Source organism: Saccopteryx leptura, chromosome 13, assembly GCF_036850995.1.
Source record: "Saccopteryx leptura isolate mSacLep1 chromosome 13, mSacLep1_pri_phased_curated, whole genome shotgun sequence".
NCBI lineage: Eukaryota > Metazoa > Chordata > Mammalia > Chiroptera > Emballonuridae > Saccopteryx > Saccopteryx leptura.
In genome coordinates, this window is record NC_089515.1 from 53,445,927 (window position 1) to 53,463,940 (window position 18,014).

At 53.5% G+C, this 18,014-nt stretch overlaps 1 protein-coding gene across 3 annotated transcripts in view; it reads right to left on the bottom strand.

Moving 5' to 3' along the window:
• ADAMTS17 (ADAM metallopeptidase with thrombospondin type 1 motif 17) overlaps positions 1 to 18,014 on the bottom strand; it is a 209,465-nt gene that overhangs the window by 36,194 nt on the left and 155,257 nt on the right. For all 3 annotated transcript variants that reach the window (XM_066355082.1, XM_066355081.1, XM_066355080.1), the window contains 3 exons: positions 15,204 to 15,361; positions 12,315 to 12,474; positions 9,801 to 9,936 (listed from right to left, as the gene is read on the bottom strand). In XM_066355082.1, coding sequence (XP_066211179.1) covers positions 9,801 to 9,936; positions 12,315 to 12,474; positions 15,204 to 15,361 — 454 coding nt within the window. The remainder of the gene's footprint in view (positions 1 to 9,800; positions 9,937 to 12,314; positions 12,475 to 15,203; positions 15,362 to 18,014) is intronic.

The following is an 18,014-nucleotide window of genomic DNA, read 5'->3' on the forward strand; positions in this document are numbered from 1 at the left end:
GCTAGCTAGAAAAGGGACTGCCACAGCTTCCTCCCATCCTGCTCTGAGCTGACGTCCATGACAAGGCCATCTGCCGACTCCCCTTGTCCCACCTTTGAGTATCCAGCTAGGTGTCCCTGTCAAAAAGCGGTCTTTTTCACACCACGATAGAAGCACATTGTACTATTTTTATAATGAGGATGGTGTAGCAGAAAGTATGTAAGATGTAAACCTTGATTTGAGTTCTAATCACTACAGGCGTGACCATGGGTAAGATCCTTAATCATCGTCTCAATGTCTCCATTTGTAAAATGGGACGGCTACCCCACGTACCAGCCCCAACCCCCTTCTCTCCTGGCTGAGGACAGGCACGCACCGGCTGGCCCACAGCCGTCCCTCTCTGGATTTCTGCTACCAGCATCACTTCCCTCTTATCAAGGACGCAAGTTCTCAGTTTTAAGATTCTCTGCTTTCTCGATATTCATTTTCAACTACTTTTTCGAGAGAGAAGAAAAGAAAAAAGCTTCTCTGGGATTCACAGGAACGGCCTGAATTCTCGGTAGGGAGGCAAGGCAAGTGACTAGAACTTAACCTGCAGTGGATGATGTCACCGGGCCAGGTGACATTTCTTCTCCGCCATGACACCTGATCATGTTACACTCCAGGAAATGGCACTTAACGTGGGTACAATAAGTGTCATGAAGAACCAGGATAAGCCTGGGCTTGGTGGCAGGTTGTGCTGCCTATAGCCATAAAGAGTTTGGGGGAAAAAATTCAATCTCATGCCTTGGAGAAGCTCACAGCTGCTGATGTTGAACACTCACGTCCAAGAGGAACATTCCGGCCACCGCCTTTCTTAGCAGGAGACAGGAAACCTCCCGCACAGTAGCCCTCCGGCTAAGAAGCTGGCCGGCTCTCGTCCTTGCTGGACAGTGTCTGTGGATGGCTCTTCTTAGTCTCGGTTCGGTCATGACATCGGCAGGTGTCCGAAGTGTTTGCTGGTTTTTGCCTGCCTGGTGCTGTCTTCCTTCTTCTGGGAAGACTCCCTGGCCGTTTCTTTGGACATCTACAGGGCACCCCTGCAGAGCATGTGAAGCAAGCCAAGCTGACTGGATTTTGTCCAGGGACCCAGGTGCTGAGTGGCACCGCTCCCGGATGGGAGGCCCAGGGCTCGGAGAGCCCTGCACAGCCTGTCCACCGGGGCTGGCGCCGAGACAGGCTTCCCTACGCTGGATTCTCAGCCTCTCTTCCACTGGGGGAGCTGCTCCACACCCCTCCTGGGTGTGCCCACCTTTCAGAGACATTTTCAGATCCAGCTCCTGCTGCCTGGGATCAGGTAACCTCGGTGACCATGGTTCTTTTTTTATTTTTCCTTATTTTCCAAGTGAGAAGAGGGGAGATAGAGAGACAGACTCCTGCATGCACCCTGACCGGGATCAACCCAGCAACCCCTATGTGGGAATGATGCTCAGCCCATCTGTGACCATGCTTGCAACTGAGGTGGAGGCTCCACGGAGCATTCCTCAAGAGCCCGGGGTCAATGCACTTGAACCAATGGAGCCATAGCTGTGGGAAGGAAAGAGAGAGAGAGAAAGAGAGAGAAAATGGGGAGGGGGAGAGAAGGAGATGGATCACTTCTCCTGTGTGCCCTGACCAGGAATTGAACCCAGGACATCTATACACTGGGCTGACAGCCAGGGCTAACACTCATGGTTCTTGAACCTAGCATTTGCCTTCACTAAAGACAACGTCCCATTGAGTTTTAGAAGCTAGTGGCCCCTGGTCACCTCCTTTGCATTTCTAAATCACTTATATTATTATTTATTAATTATTGTATTATGTTCCATATGAGTAACTGCATACCTGTTTGCCCCATCCTGTATTCCTAAGTTTCCAAAAATTTCTGTTGCTGTTGACTTTCTAATTTTATTCCATTGTGATCAGAGAATATACTTTGCATCATGTTAGTCTTTTCTTACATTCATTGGTTTATTTGCAGGCCCGGAAGAGGTTCTACCTACCCAGGAGCCTATTCCAAAGGCACCGAGAAGAGTGTGTATCCTGCTGTCGTTGGGTGGAGTGATTTATCTGTGAGGCCCAGTTGGTTTATAGTATTGTCCAAGTCTTGCATTTCCTTGCTGATATTCTTTCTAGTTTGAAAAATCCATTGGTTGGTGAAAGTTGGAAATCAAAGTCTCTATTGTCATTCAACTTTTTTTCCTCTTCATTCTGTCAAATTTTGCTCTGCGCATTTCAGGGCTCTGTTATTAGGTGCATATATGTTTGTAATTGTTATATTTTTGATAGATTGCCCTGTTCTCATGATAACATGTTCCTTTTTATCTCTAGCAATTTTTCTGTTTGTTTTAAAATCTATTTTTGTTAATGACCTGAATACACTTAACAAACAAGACACAAACAGACTCATAGATATGGAGGACAGACAGATAGCTGTCAAAGGGGAGAGGGGGTGGGGAAGCTGGGTGAAAAAGGTGGAGCGATTAAGCAAAGAAGAAAAACATATAGACACAGAGAGCAGTGTGGGGACTGCAGGAAGGGAAAGGGGCTGGGGGAGGTGGAGAAGGGGAAAGATGGTGATGGAGGGAGATGAGACCTGGGGTGGTGAGCACCTAATACAGTACACAGATAATGTATTATAGAATTGTACACCTGAAACCTGTATCGTTTTAATATCCAATGTCGCCCCTAATAAATTCAATAAAAAATTTAAAAAAATATTAAAATCTACTTTGTTTGATATTCATAGGGGCACTGTTTCCATTTGGATTGCATATCTTTTCCATCCTTTAACTTTCAACGACCTTGTATATAAACATGCACCTGTAAGGACAAAATCCCTCCCTTGGACAAATGGCCCCTCTCTGTGGACTATTCATTTCTGTAAGAGAGCGGGCCGGCAGAAGACTCTGCCTGCAGTGAACTTCGGTAGCCCCCAAGGAGAGGACACTGTTCTGAGAGGCTTCCACTGAGCACATTCCAGGCTCATTTCTGAAATATCCCTAGAAATTCAACAAGTTAGGGACCTTTCACTGTCCGCCCTTACTGTGGGGTCATTACTTCGATGGCCCGATGTTTTGCCCCCAGAACCAAGAGAATACACAGTTCTCCTTCATTTCTGGTAGAGAGCACTGTGATCTTGGTTGTCTTCGTTCCTTAGATGGAGTTTCAAACTTTCCATGCATGCTTCCTTTCCCGTGATTGTGACGTAAAAATCAAACGCAAACATGGTGTGCAGTATAAACAGGGCTCTTTATACTGTATCACTCAGAAAATTCAAGAAGAGAGAGCGGGGCGGGGGGCTCTTCACCGGTCCCAACAGGGTAATCTTGCTGCCTGTGAAAAACGGTACCCGGGAATTGTCTTGTCTTCTCTAGGATCCAAGGCAGAGAGCTTCAAATGCTCAAGGGCTCCATGTGGAGGAAAAGAAGCAAGCAGAATTTTAAAATCCAAGACCACCTGGAAATGCTTTTTCTTCCTCCACCTGGAATGGTTCTTTAGTTAGACGAACAAGTAAAGGCTTTAAAGCTTGATAATTTAAATTCAAGAGAGGTCCTGGGATTCGGGTAGCATCAGAACAAGTTCTAGAATTTGACTACATTGTTCCTCGCTGTCCACATGCTATCAGTAAGGGATGGAACAGACCAATGATGCTGTTTACCTTTTTTTTTTTTTTTTTGTCCTCAGGCATTTTTTTCTATATTTCCCATCCCTTACCCCCAACTTGTGGCCACAGGTCTAGATGTCTGCAGAGGAGCCATGCCTGAGAGAGGGAAAGTCACGCTGAACACCACTAGACTGTCACGTCGGCCTGCGAGGATGTCCTTCCCACCCAGGAGGGGTCCTGAGTCTCAGGCTCCTGTTCCCTACACAGGCGGGAGGTGCCAAGAGCAGCCTCCTACCACCCCCTGCCTCCAGGACATGTGGTAGACAGCAGTAACAACTACCTCTACCTGCTTCGTTGTAGAGCAAAGCAGGAAAGAAAAGCATTAAGTTTCAGATGACCTAGAAACAAATTAAATAATATCTTTTCAGATTTGGACTTATATCTAAAGATCGACACGTCCTAGGTTTCATTTTTAAGTCCTGATATCTCTCTCTCTCTCTCTCTCTCTCTCTCTCTCTCACACACACACACACACACACACACACACACACACACGAGAAACGTGCTTTCATAAAAACATAAGGGATTCCATTCAAGCTGAACCCCAAACAAGGCCAACCTGGTGAAGATATTTGAGCACAGAGGATGAATGTAAAATTCAAATACACTTCCTTACAGATGACTATTCAATCCGATTGCCAGGAAGATATTTAATATTCTTTTTCGAATCACCCTAATTCAATCTACAGTACAGTATGTACTGCCTGGAAGAAGTTCAAGTCGTAAATACTACAGGGAAATATCTAATAGCTTGGAATTAACTTTTCAAGTGGCCAATAAGCTCTAAGAGACTGCAGGAATATGAACTCTGGCGAAGCGAAGTGCGTGCGGCTGCAGGAGCCCACGTCCCTGTCAGCCCCCACTCGGGACCGCCTGGGAGCAGGCCACAAGGGGCAGCCGCCCGGGGTGACTCTGCAGATGCCAGAGGCCGGAGGGGCCTTGTCCCTGCTGACTGTGCTCAGCAAGGTGAAGGCCGCTGGCCGCAGTCACACCAGCTGAGCCGATCCGTGATTCCTGCCTCCCCTGCCAAGGTCAGGGCCAGGTTTGACGATGTGTTTGTGTTGGTGTGCCAGACGCTGGAGCGAGGCCATCTGCTCTGTGTCGGATTCCAGACGCCCATCTGGTGAGGCAGGGAAGGGTCTCGGGGAAGTCTCCGTGGAGCTGGGGGCGGGATTAGCATAAAGAGGTGCAAATGGGGTGCCACGGGGAAGGCCAGGGGAACTGCAGGACCTGGAACGGGGAAGTGAGTGGGGAACTGGAGCGCGGAGCTGGAACAGGGAATGAGGGGCCACGGAAAATCACAGGAAACATCAGGGGAAACAGAGGAAAACGGGAGGGAAAAAAGGACGCCCATCTCTGCTGCCTCCAAGGCCAGAGAGTCCTGATGACAGAGCATCGCCCTTCCGCCTCGCCGGGTTCGACAGGAGGCCACCTTTGGGTGCCCTTAGGAAAGAAAGCATTCCCCGTCGGGCCCCAGGGTCTCCTTCTGGGTGATAGGCGCAGTGTGCCAGGTCAACACATCACTGCCCCGCACATCCTACCCACGGTCGGTTTTTATTTCCAGATTGAGTATCTTTTGCATTATCTAGAGCTTCTTTTTTAAGGTCCATCTCTTCACTTTTCTCCACTTGCCAGCCCCAGTCCATATACTGTAGGGTCTTAAGAACGGCTCAGAACAACTAGATCGTGCTGGGCAATAATTCCAGGTTTACTGTCCAAATATGTGGGTGTGTATGTATGTCTACATAATATCTATGCATACCTGTATCTGTAATAACTATACACAAATGTATCCCCAATATCTATATGTCATTGTATATATCTATACATATATACATGTCATATATACATACATGTATATGTAATATCTATACATAACATATGTATACTGTGTATTTTATATATGTATGTGCATGTAAATAAATAAAACGAGGGTCTGTCAGAGTTTCAAGATCTATCAGTTCACACACGTTTTTCAGCCAAACCACAGCGACTCTGCGGGCTGTGGCCTTCCTTTCCATGGGTCACCTCAGGGGCTCACTTTGTAAGCGACACAAATGTCCCACTGCTCTGCTAAAAACCTGAAACTACGGTAATATTCAATGTCAACTGTCACTAAAAAAAAAAAATACAAGCATATGAAACAGTAACTCCAGAGAGAAAGAGGTGCTGTACAAAAGCCGATAGTTTGAAATAAACCAACCAACACACACAGCTGGCCTAGAGCAGGAGTCCCACACTTCCATTTTATTTCCGCCCCCCTGCTCTTTACAAAGTCCACTCATTCTTTAAGTCTGATCCGCAGGATTGTCCAGGGTCGGGAAAGCAGAGGGCCAGAGGCACAGAGAGAGAGGGTTGGGGAGGGGACACCTAATGTTCACCACGTGACACGAGAGCAAAGACCCTGTCTTTCTTCCCTCCACATTCCTCGGTCCCTGGCACAAGGTCTGGCGAACGGGGAGCTTGTGTGAGAAACCCATGTGGAATGAGTGGAGTTACTGACACTGGGCTGGATGCTCAGGGCCACGCTGGATGCTTTGAAGGGTTGTTACAACACGACGACGCACGCTCCTTCGGATCATGAGAGAGCAGGTCCCGTGAGGCGGTGCCTTCTGAGGGCAGGCTCACGCTCAGGTTGCGGTCCCCACATCTCGGCGGCAAATCAAGAGGGAGTAATGACCCAAAAGCAGGGCCAGTGAACAATCCCTCACGGGCCAAGACTGGTCTGAGGATCGCTTCTGCGCAGCTGGGTGCTTTTTACACACTTTAAAATGAGTTAGAGAACAAAACAGAGAAAACGAGACATCTGAGACCGTAAGTGGCATGCTAAGCCAACCTACGTGCTGCCCCGCCCCGCAGAGTGTGCTGACCCTTGTTCTAAGGGGACACTAAGAATGTGCTTCTGAAGTCAACTCTATAGGGTGCCTGGTTTGCACTTCTGCAAGACGGACGTCGGTCAGAACGCTCTGTGAGCCTCCTGGAGCCAGACACTCACGTCTCCCCGAGCTCAGAGCAGCAGCGGAGCAGCGAGCTATAGGGTGTGCACCTTGGCTGATTCATGCTTCTTTATGTGACTTACTCTGTTGGTGTTTCCCACGTGATTTTCTGGTCAGAGTTTTGTAGAGCAACCAGTCCCTTCCTAGAAGATGTGTGGGTGGCAAAAAATCACAAAAACTGGTGAAATGATCAGCAGGCTTTGTGCTGGTGCTCTGAGTTCATCCGGACTCTGGGTGACACGCTCAGGAAGGGCCCTGATCACCTCTCTTGTCTCTCACCAAATCCTGGAGCTCCTTTGGTCATCATTTCTCTAATGGTTATTGTCAGTTCCATTTTCTGTCTCTTCTCCTTCTATGTCAGAACGGTGGATAGTGTCCCCACAGGTCCCCGAGTCTCTGTCATTGTCAACCATTGTTTCTTTTCATTTTCCAGACTGGATACTTCTTATTCTTCTATCTTCAAGTTCACTGATTTCTTCTTTTTTTTTTTTGTCATCTCCAATCTGCTGTTGGACTCAATGAGTGATTGTTTTCTTTTTTTTTTGTAAAATTTCAGATGTAAATTTCAGTTCTTTTTTTCAAGTGTCATTCTTTTCTGCTTAGATTTCCAATGTGTTCACGGATTATGACCCCAGTTTTCCTTATGTGTTTATCTGTAATAGCTGCTTTGAACTTTTGAAATTCTTGTCTATGATCTCTAACATAAGTGCTACCTCGGGAGTCAGTCTTCATTGATTGCCTTCTCCTGTGAGTACGGGTCACGTTTTTCTATTTCTTTGTGTGTCCAGTATCCTGAACATGGTAAACACTGTATTAATCTACAGCAGTGCTGCCTAATAAAAATAAGACGTAAACCCCAGTACACAGAGTTCTGACTTTCTTTTATCCACATTAAAAAAACAGAAATCAACAGGTAAACATTCTAATGGTTGTACTACTACTCAAAATATGATCTCAACGTGTCATCAATATTAAACATTATTAACATATTTTATTATCTCTCTCCTTACTAAAACCTTTTTAAGTCTGGTATCTTATATTTTTACAGCACACCTCAGCTTGGACTGGGTGATGGTGGACATATTGCTTGGCGGAGCGCTAGAGCATTATTCTAGGAGATTGGGAGCTGGTCCAACCCAACCTTCTCCATCATAATGGGAGGCAGAGTCCCAGACTGCAAGTGTTTAGCCTTTCTTCTTGGAGTTGTGCAGAGGTGCCACGGGCCTGCTGGGAGGCGACAGGGAGCACACTGGGCCACTCCTCCTCGCCACATATGTGTCCCCATTCAGTCCATCAAAGCAACCCTCACTTCACGTTTCACGTCTTTGGTTTCTGTGCGTAATTGAAAAAATAGTTTGACGCTGAAAATAGTTTGAAAACATAACTGATTTTACAACAGAATTCCTGAAATGAGCCTCGATGATTTTTCTTTTTTTTTTTTCCTCCAGAGACAGAGAGTCAAAGAGAGGAACAGATAGGGACAGACAGACAGGAAAGGAGAGAGAAATGAGAAGCATCAATTCTTCATTGCAGCATCTTAGTTGTTCATTGATTGCTTTCTGATATATGCCTTGACGGGGGGGGGGGGGGGGGGTGGATACAGCAGAGCAAGTGACTCCTTGCTCAAGCCAGCGACCTCTGGGCTCAAGCCAGCGACGTGGGGTTTTCAAACCTGGGTCCACTGCATCCCATTCCAACACTCTATCCACTGCGCCACTGCCTGGTCAGGCCCCTAAGACCGTTCTTGCTCAGCCATGCCCTTGAACCCGTGGTGACCTTGCCTCTTCCAGAGTCACTTACCCTATTCTCCAATCTTGTCACAACAACCCGGCTATCTCTACCTTCAAGGGCAGAGACTGTGGCCTGTCAGACCTCCGAGTCTCTACAGTGACAAGTGCTCTCTTCTTCGGCCCCATGCATTTTATTGTGATTGATTGATCGATCGACCGATTGATACTGGATGGTCGCTCATACCCAAGATGCTTAAGAAGACCTCCCAAGGTGAGCTGTTTCTCGTGGCCTTCAGCACGAGGGCACAGTTTCATTCTCAAATTGGCCAAGGGACATGTAAAATCAATGAAACAAATTTCACCTCCCTCTCTCCTTCCTGTCTCCCCCTCACACAGACCTCACCAGTCTCACCAAAAGCACTGGCGCAAAAGCCAAGTAATCTGAGAGATGTTGGCACCAGGCAAGCGGCACAAGTTGAGCTTAAGAAACCCCCAAACCTCCATGTCGCAAGTCCAGTCTCCTCACAGCAGGTAAACCTGCCCGGACCTGAGCCACAGGAGCACAACACAAAAACCAAGCGCTCCACGCCCGGCACAAGGAGGGGACGGGGGCGACGTGACGCGACCACGCGGGACGGGGGCGACGGGACGCGACCACGCGGGACGGGGGCGACGGGACGCGACCACGCGGGAAGGGGGCGACGGGACGCGACCACGCGGGACGGGGGCGACGGGACGCGACCACGCGGGACGGGGGCGACGTGACGCAATCACGCGGGACGGGGGCGACGTGATGCAACCACACGGCGCCGCAGTTCTCTGCCAAGCCCTCCTAACACAGCTGGAAACGGGACCCCCAGACTGGTGGCCGCGTTCGACACCGTTCCCCTCTGCTGACAGCCCAAGAAAACTCACTTTAGAGCGCCTGCATGCCCCGGCTGTGAACACCGGGCCTGGGAACTGAGGGTCAGATGGATTCCAAACCAGCACACTGGTGTCCATTTCAGTGATCGACACAGGCCAACCACACCACTAACCCCCGTGCACTTGCTCACAGGCACTCACCCACCCTCACACCGGTTTCCTTTTCACAGCGGGGGGCAGGAGGGGCTGACACGGACCAGTTGAAACGGTACAGTGATGCCTACTTTTGCTCCATGAGATGCTCTCAGTGGCCCCCTATAAGATACCCTCCAGCTAGGACTGTAGGTTTCCATCAGCATTCTGGCTCAGCAACCAGAAATTCAGGATGGTCAGCACACATAGATTACTCAGCAGCCACCAGGAGACAGGACACAGCACAGGACTGTGGTACTGACTGTGGATCACCCCCCCCCCCCGCCCCCCGCCATTCATGGGCATTGCTGTCCCCTCGCTGGAGGGTCCGAGCTTGGAAAGCCAGCGCCTTACCGTGACTGGCACGGGTGTGAGTTGCACCTGCGAACCTGGGGCTCCGGGCGGCTCGCTGGGGGGCAGTCGCTGTCATTCACCAGGGTCGTGGTCTTGTTCAGGATGCGTGTGCAGGACACGATGGTTCTGCGTTCCCCTGGAAACCAAACCGCAGGACACTGAGGGGCCGTGGCTGCAGGTGCCCGGAAGAGGCATTAATCTGCAGTGCTGGGGGGAACATTCAAGTTCAGGGGTGTCTTTTGATCAGTTAGTTGGCAGGGAGGGAGAACCACAACCTTATTCAGCGGTTTTCAACCCTTTTACATGTGGGAACTGGTGGAAACAGAACCATTTCGGGGACCGCTGAGGCAGAAACCACCCTGAGCATCAGCGAATTCAACTGAGACCATCGGGTCTGTCATCTTCAGACATTAGACTGTCCAGCCCACCCACCGCTGCCGGTACCCAGGCATCACCTGCTCTAGACTGACGTGGGACCCCAGCAGTATGTGGGCATCCTCTCGGGTGCCCCCAAAGTACTGCTTGGCCCTTATGTTGTCACAGAAGGAAACGAGTATATCCTAGGAAGGTGACCTCTGGAGCCAGGCTGCCTGGATTCAATCTTGGCTTGATCACAAACTGTCACTGCAGTGTACATAGTTAGCCAGCATGCTTCTGGGCCTCAGTGTTCCCTACCGGGCGGGTTCAGTTAACCTCCCTGCACCTGAGGGTGCAGCAGGGATGGTTAAAACGAACTGATGTGTGAGGTGCTCGGCGCAGAGCCTGACAGGGGTCACCACTCCATGTCAGCGATGTTCCCGCTGTTACTATCATTTCTATCATTACTTGGGACGTGCAGCCATAAAGGATTCACAGGACGCGAAGCACAAACTCTTCGGATCCCAGACTCCTTGCCTGCTCTGTCCCCTGGGGAGTCTGTCACAGGGGGTGATGCAACGTTATACAGGGTCCAGAACCACACTGCCAGCGCCTCGTGTAGCAGAGAAAGTGTGGAGCCGCCTCGAGCCACACTGCGGACTTGGCTGCAGGTCTGACAACTGTCAGGGAGCTGGAAGTCTCTGGTGTCGTGAAAGGATGTCCCGGGGCCAGCAGTGAGGGCAGAGGAGCAACCCGCTCCCGTCAGCAGAGAGGAGCCTCCTCGTGGCTCCACTTGGGTCCCGCGCTTAGTTTGCAGGAAGTCGCCCAAGAGGAAGAGTCTCTGAGCTCAGGGATAGGGGCGCCGGCTGGATCTGGGAGTGGGAGGGCCACGGGCCCGGAGGGGCAGCTGAGGAGGAGGGACTCTCAGGGAGAGGTGCGGAGTGGAGCGGGACAGGGCAGCTGGGTGGGGTCCTGAGGCCAGGCCCACTGCCCTGGGGCAGCCTGAGCAAGAGGCTGAGAACAGACAATGTGGTGGCTACCCGAGCCCTGGGCCCACGGAAGGAATTCACAGCTGCCCGGGCCACGGCCGGGTCTGACAGGCCCACTCGTGCTATGACTGCAATTCCTGCCGACGGGTAATGGGGTGATGCACTGAAATGGCAAATGGTCCCTTACATATTGGACACCTGGCTGACGTCATCTCAGGGTCCAATGGCAAACGGTCCCTTACATATTGGACACCTGGCTGACGTCATCTCAGGGTCCAATGGCAAACGGTCCCTTACATATTGGACACCTGGCTGACGTCATCTCAGGGTCCAGCGCTGCGCAGGACAGGGGACGGGTGGGCCACGCCCAGGTTCCCCAGGCCACCCCACTCTCCGGATTGTCATTCTAAAGTCCAGGTCAACCTTCTGTGTCCATCAAAATCCTGTGTCCCACCTCCCAGAACCCCATGGTGCATCCTGTCAGGGTGACAAAGTACAGTGTATGGGGGGGGGGGAGTGGCCACGGACTAATCATCTCATTTCAGAAGCCAGGAGACGCAGTTACAGTGAGGGTCCGTCCTGGGCTAACACAGGGCAGCACATCCTGAAGCCAGGACTCCCGGCTGGATTGTGTCACTGGACTCGGGGGGCTTTTTCTTCCCACTGCAGTGTGTATGTGTGGGGGGGGGTGTCACTGTGGCCAAGAGCAGAAGGGGTGTGGGGGCAGCCACATCTCCTGGTGCCTCCCACCAAGCAGCAGCAGGTGAAGAACGGAGCATCCTCGGGGTCGCTTGTCACACTTGGGATGTCGCCAGACATCGGCCAAACCCCACTCACACGTCGGGGTCAAGGACCCTGAGCAGCAGGTGGAGCAGCCGCGAGAGCGGTCACCACGTGCAGGAGACGCTGGCGGAGCAGCCGCGAGAGCGGTCACCACGTGCAGGAGACGCTGGCAGAGCAGCCGCGAGAGCGGTCACCACGTGTAGGAGACGCCTGCGGAGCGTTCTGCACAGAGCTCTGCGGGGGACGCGGTGATGATCCCACGAACACCCTGGTTGTGTGGCCAGCCCAGCCCTGTGCTCTGGGCACCGGCTGCAGACTGCGCCCCCACTCACGTTCCCTTCCTGGAGCGAAACCCGAGCCCCCCGAGCCCAGGACCGGCACTCACCCCCTCCGCACTGCACGCTGCACCCTTCCCAGCTGCTGTGGGTCCAGATGAACAGGGAGTCCTGCGGCTTCTCGGGCTCGCTCTGGTTCTCGGCCACGTGGTTGACGGGAATGGTGTACTCGTAGTGGATGCCGTAGTTCTGGTCGTGAAACAGCAGCACCTGAGCGGGCGGCAGAGGAGAAGGCCATTTGGGAACCTGGCCACCACACGGGGCAGCCGCGTCTGCGAGGGGAGCCCTGCCGTGCTTTTTCCTGGCACTGGGGGCTTCAAAGTGGGTTCAACTTGGGACGCTCCTCGAGTTCAGGCTCAGGCTCCATGGTCACTCGACTTGGGGTGGGGCACACGTAAGCCATCAGCAGAGGGTTCTGCAGACGAGGAAGGTGGGATGAGCAAGTGTGTGGGTTCTAATCACACAGGACACAGCTGCTCCGTGTAGGGGGAAGTACCCATTCCCACAAAGTCACCCGCGAAGCTTCCTGGCAGGCAAGAAAGACCCAAGTGGACTAACTGCTTTCACCTAGAAGGGCAGCTGAGCAAGTTAAGTTACTTGACTCCTTGGAAAACAAACATTTTCACTCCCCCGGCACCAACCACTGCCACGTGCAGAGCAGGGCTGAGGGTGGACGCAGCCCGCCGCTGTGTCATCTGTTTGAGAGTCTAAGGATGTGTGAGCCCCCCCCCACTACAAGGGAGCGAGGGCACTGCAGATGCCCACGGAGGCGGAGGCCTGGCTTAGGGCTTCCTGCTGGGCGTGAGTAGCAGGAGCTGCCCTGTGTCCTGGGGACGGCAGGGCCTGAAATCCTGCTGGGTGAGCCCATGGAGGGGTCCCTGCTTCCCCTGGTGATGCGTGTGAGAGTGACAAGCCTGGTAAGGACAGAAGTGCTCTCCCGGCTTGACCTGCTGCACACCAAGGGTGCAAAGCAAGCCCTCGGGCTAGGCTTGAAACCCGGGGGTCCTGGGTCTAAGCGGCTAGCGAGTTCACTTCTTCCCAGAGAGGCACCAGCGAGACCTAAGGGCCGAGGGGGCAGGGCCCACTGGACTGGACTTGGGGAAGCTGGTGGGCGACTGCCCGAGACAGGAGCTGCCACCTTCCCCAGCACTTCCCAGCCCTCCAAGGGCTTCAGCAAGGGCTGGGGGCAGGGGGTGGGGTGCTAAGAGCAGCCCAAAGTGCATAAACATTCACTTCTCTGAGAAACAGACTTGCAATGCATTTGGAAACATGCCTCCAGTTAAATACACACACACACAACCTCTTTAAAAGAGATCTTTATTATCTCAGCACGGGAACGAGACTGGTGAGCGGAGAATCCAGATGAAACCAATTTCATGCAATTTTGCAGGCACGTCTAACTCGAGTGCATGTGCAGAATGGATTTCCACGCAGGTCCCCGCAGCCGGACCAGGGCTCTTGACCCTGCAAGCAACGAGGGGCCCTCGGTTTGGTTTGGGGACAAAGACTTCTGTTGACAGCCAGAGGGGTACCTCTTCATCTCTAGGTTTAAAAACATGAAGGAAACAGCTGGGGCGGGGAGCTGCGGCTCTCAGCATTGTCGTGGTCTGGAGGGTCTGGGCGGGGCATCCGCTCTCATGGGCTGGCAATTCCCTCGGTGAACGGAAGCTTTCAGAGATTCAGAGAACAGGAGAGGTGGACCCACCTTGGCGTCTGCTAGAGACAGCCAGGGCACAGGCTGACGGGGGGACATTTCGGTGAGGGTCTCATCCGTCCTCTGCCTCCCCTCTTGGCCCCTCTGCGTAACTGCTTCCAGATCAGGACCGGGGGTCCCATGCTAACGTCCTGTGCTAGGGGATACGCTCATCCCGGAGAAGGGGCTTTGGAGGGGGCCGGTTCTTGGGTTCTGGAAACCCAACATATGAGGCTCTCCCTGCAGATGTAGAGGGCTGCCGTGTAGCGGTGACAGATCCTCCGACAGTTCACGCCGTGCGTGGAACCCAGCTCGCTCTGCCCTCGTCGGAAACCAAGACAGGGAAAGGCCCTTGCGGGCGGCACTGCACTGAGTGCCAGGGCGCCCCTGGGCGGAGCAGTCTCCTTGGGAGAGTCCCCCGGAGGTCACCAGGGAGTCCTTCGGGTGTCCCCTAACCTCCAATGACTGCAGGTTGCCAGGAACCACAAATTAATGGGGACTTCCAAGTGGAGACTTGGCCAAGCACAGAGGACAAAATGTGCTTTGAGTAGAGACGCAGCAGCTGCCACCACACCGGGTCTCTGAAGGGGGCCCAGGTCAACCCTGACGTGCTCGCAGCGGTCAGCCCTGCCGGCTCCCTCAGCCCAGGCACATCCCTTCTCCTGGAGGCCGCCGGCACTCCTACCAGCACGCACCCGCAGAGGGTTCCGGGGTTTGCACGGGGTCCTCCCTGATCTGAACGCTGAGTTTTCTCGAGACCACTGGGCGAGGACCTATTTCCGTCGAGCCCGGTTTTCCCTCCCAGACCCCTGGAATGCTTGTTGCACGTCGGGTTTGGAAAATTCTGAGCAATGCCAGTTCGGAAGGAAATGGAGTCAACAGCTCATTTCCAAACAGTAACCGGCGACGCGGACACAACAAAGGGCAGGTGGACCCGAGCCGTCGGACAGAGCAAGGCAGACTCTGCCCGGGGCTGTCGGCTCCAGGAGGCCCCGTCTCCCTGGCCGCCACCCAGCTCCTTTCTGCGGGCCCTTGCTTTTGAACAAAGGCCGGAGCCCCGCCAGGGAGGAGTCCGGGCGAAGCTCCACGGAAGGGGGTGGGGTGGGGGTGGGGGTGGGGGTCGGATCCTGACCCGGCCCCAAAGGGATCAGGTAAGAAAAGCTTGAGAGGGAGGCGTGAGCCGCAGGTGGCCAGGGAAGCCACCAGGCACCGGGGTGCCTGCACCCGCCAAAGCCCCACACGTTACCATCAAGTGCAGCGGTATCCTGGTGGGCCCCTTGGCGGAGATCTTCTCCCACAAGCCCCTCCGGACGTAGCGGACGGTCGTGCCTGCAATCTGGAACTCTCCGGGGAGCTCTATCTTCCAGTCGCTGTTGATGGACCGCTTGCTGGAGTCTCTGAGAGCTGGAAAGAGACAGGAACACCATGGAATCAAGCAGAATTTTCCAGAATCTGGAAAGGGAGCCCGGGTGCTCGGAGTGAGGGTCAGAGGCTGCACCCTTCACGGGCTGGGAGAGGGGGTGGGGGCGGCCAGCTCCAGGCGTCCTGAGGACAGATGCCTCACTCACAGGGGACACACAACTTCAGACCCAAAGGACCCCCCCCCCCCGAGAGAGGGTTGTGGGACCCTCCCACAATGAGGGTCTGGGCAGGAGCAGCAGAGGGTGGACATGGGCCACAGTCCAGTCCCATTTCACCAAACTTAGTGAGTTTTCTGCCCCTCTGGATGAACGAGTTCAATTTTAATGTGTCTAAGGAGAGCAAACAGGGTTTGCAACCTCAGCAAAACTGACGGATTCTTTTTTTTTTTTTTTACAGGTACCTCCCCAGGCTGGGAGGGCTTCTGTTTAAGGACGGGCAGCCGAATTCCAACACCTCTAGAGGAGTTGATGCCCCGACGTTCAGAAAGGGGACGTTCTCTTCAGGAAACGAGCATTATTCTGAAGAAGTACAGCTTGCCAGTTAGGAAGACCGTCCCGGGGATGTCACAGGGGAAACGGTCAGTCACAGCGTGATAACGATGTCCGGGCCCGGGGTCACGTTCCCTAGCGCCTTCCTGTCCTTACCCGACTCCACCTTCCCGGACCTCTCTACACACAGGGTTCACATCGGCCCTCCATGGGTTTTGCATCCGCAGGTTCAACCGACCACGGTGCAAAACCAGCATTGCTAATTCAGTCAGGAATCTGATGTGGAAGGCCGACCTTTTGCATTTTGTAAAAGCATCCACGGATTTGGGTGCTCTGAAGGTCCTGGCAACCAATTCCTACAGATACAGAAGGGTAACCATATTTCCCCTTCTCACAGATGAGGGAAGGGGGGAACAGAGAGGTTAAATAACCTGTCTAAAGTCACACAGCTTTCAAGATGTTGAGTCGAGACCTTAACCTAAATAAACAGGACCAGGCTCAGTGCTCTGACCACTCTGGTGATTTTTAATTCCTGTGTTCTTTTTTAGGTCATAACATTTTTTTTTTAGGACACACGCTGTCATCTGCAGAGATCGTCCCTGTACTCCCAGAGACCCAGTTCCAGGTTCTAACCGCTATGGGGTTTCAGGGTCTATATCCCCTTGAAAATACGACTAACCTCGTGTGCTTCTAAAGCTTCTGGCAAACTAACAACCTAAAGTCCGGTTGGCTGTGCCAGTTATCGGTGACGCCAGGTGACGGTTTGCACCCCAGGACCTCCGTCAGCCTGGTTGCCCCTGAGCCCGGGAAGGCCAGATGCAGCCTGACCACGCCCGCAGGACTGCGGGCTCCGCCCTAGCCAGGGCACTAACGCCCCTGAGGTGGCTGTCCTTCACCCCATCTGTTCCTTCTCCCAGCCCTTCTCGAAATGTGCTTTGAAGTGGTTTTACAGAATTATAAACTGCAGGCCAACCGCCTCCAGGCCAAACATCAAACATCTGGGAGGTCAGGGGCGGGAAGGCCCAGGGTAAGGGGAGGAGGACACACCTGGACACTATTATAAAACCATCTGCAGAAACACGGCGCGGCGGCGGGAATGGGTGGTGGCCTGCTTCTGTTGGCAGCGGCCCCGCCATGGGCGAGAGGCAGGGGACCTGCGTGAAGCCAGCTGGGGCCTGGGGCGTGCCACCCTCTGAGGGCCAGAGCGTCCCGCTGGTCAGCCAGGGTGCGGGGAGAGTACTGAGAAGGGTGGGCAGAGGACACCCTCCAGCGGTGGTCTGTGGGACACGTCGGGGAAGCCCTGGAGGACGGCGTGTGGCCCAGGAGGGAGACGGGCTGCGGCTGACCGTCCACTCCAGAACAAGGCCAGCCGCTGGAAGGGGAGAGACACCCCAGACAGCAGCGTGCTGGTGACAAGCTCTCTGGGGACTGAAGCCTATATTTACAGTGCTGTTGTTACTCAAGGTGTGAAGGCCCCAGCCACGACGAACTTCACGTTACTAACATGTCCTCCATGAATGCGGCGCTGGGAGGAGACGGGAACACACCGCTCTCCCCAGTCACACGCCGCTGCCCAAGGTGTTCCCATGAGCTCTAGAGGCACCTGGCTTTGCTGTGAGGGTCCTGGTCTAAAACCTCACGCAATCACACCTCAGGGGGTGAGGATCCTGGTCTGAAACCTCACGCCATCACTCCTCAGGCGGTGACTGTGCGTGGGAGGAGCTCTCACGGCCCCAGCAAGAACTCTGTCCATCCAGCCTCTTCCTGTGGCCAGCCATCGCCAGAGGCTACAGGCTTGTAGGCTCTGCAAATCCAGCTTCTCAGCTGCCTCGTGGCCCCCACCTGAGAGCCAGCACCCCCTTTCTCAGGCTAGCTTGATCACATGACAACCCTTCTTGCATTCTGCAGGGGGAGGAACACATGGGGTCAGTTAGGAGTCGGGGGTCAGCCGCTCTAAGCAGCGTGGAGACAGCTTCCAGCCCTGTTGACTTTGGTGGGAGGATTTAGGCAGCCAGATCCATCCATGCTGAGGAATCGGAACTCCTCGCTAAACTCGGAATGTAGTGCCTCACAATCCTTCGCAGGGACGAGACTTCAGCCTCAGGGATTCCACTGGAACATCGAGGTGGTGACCAGCAGCGAATACA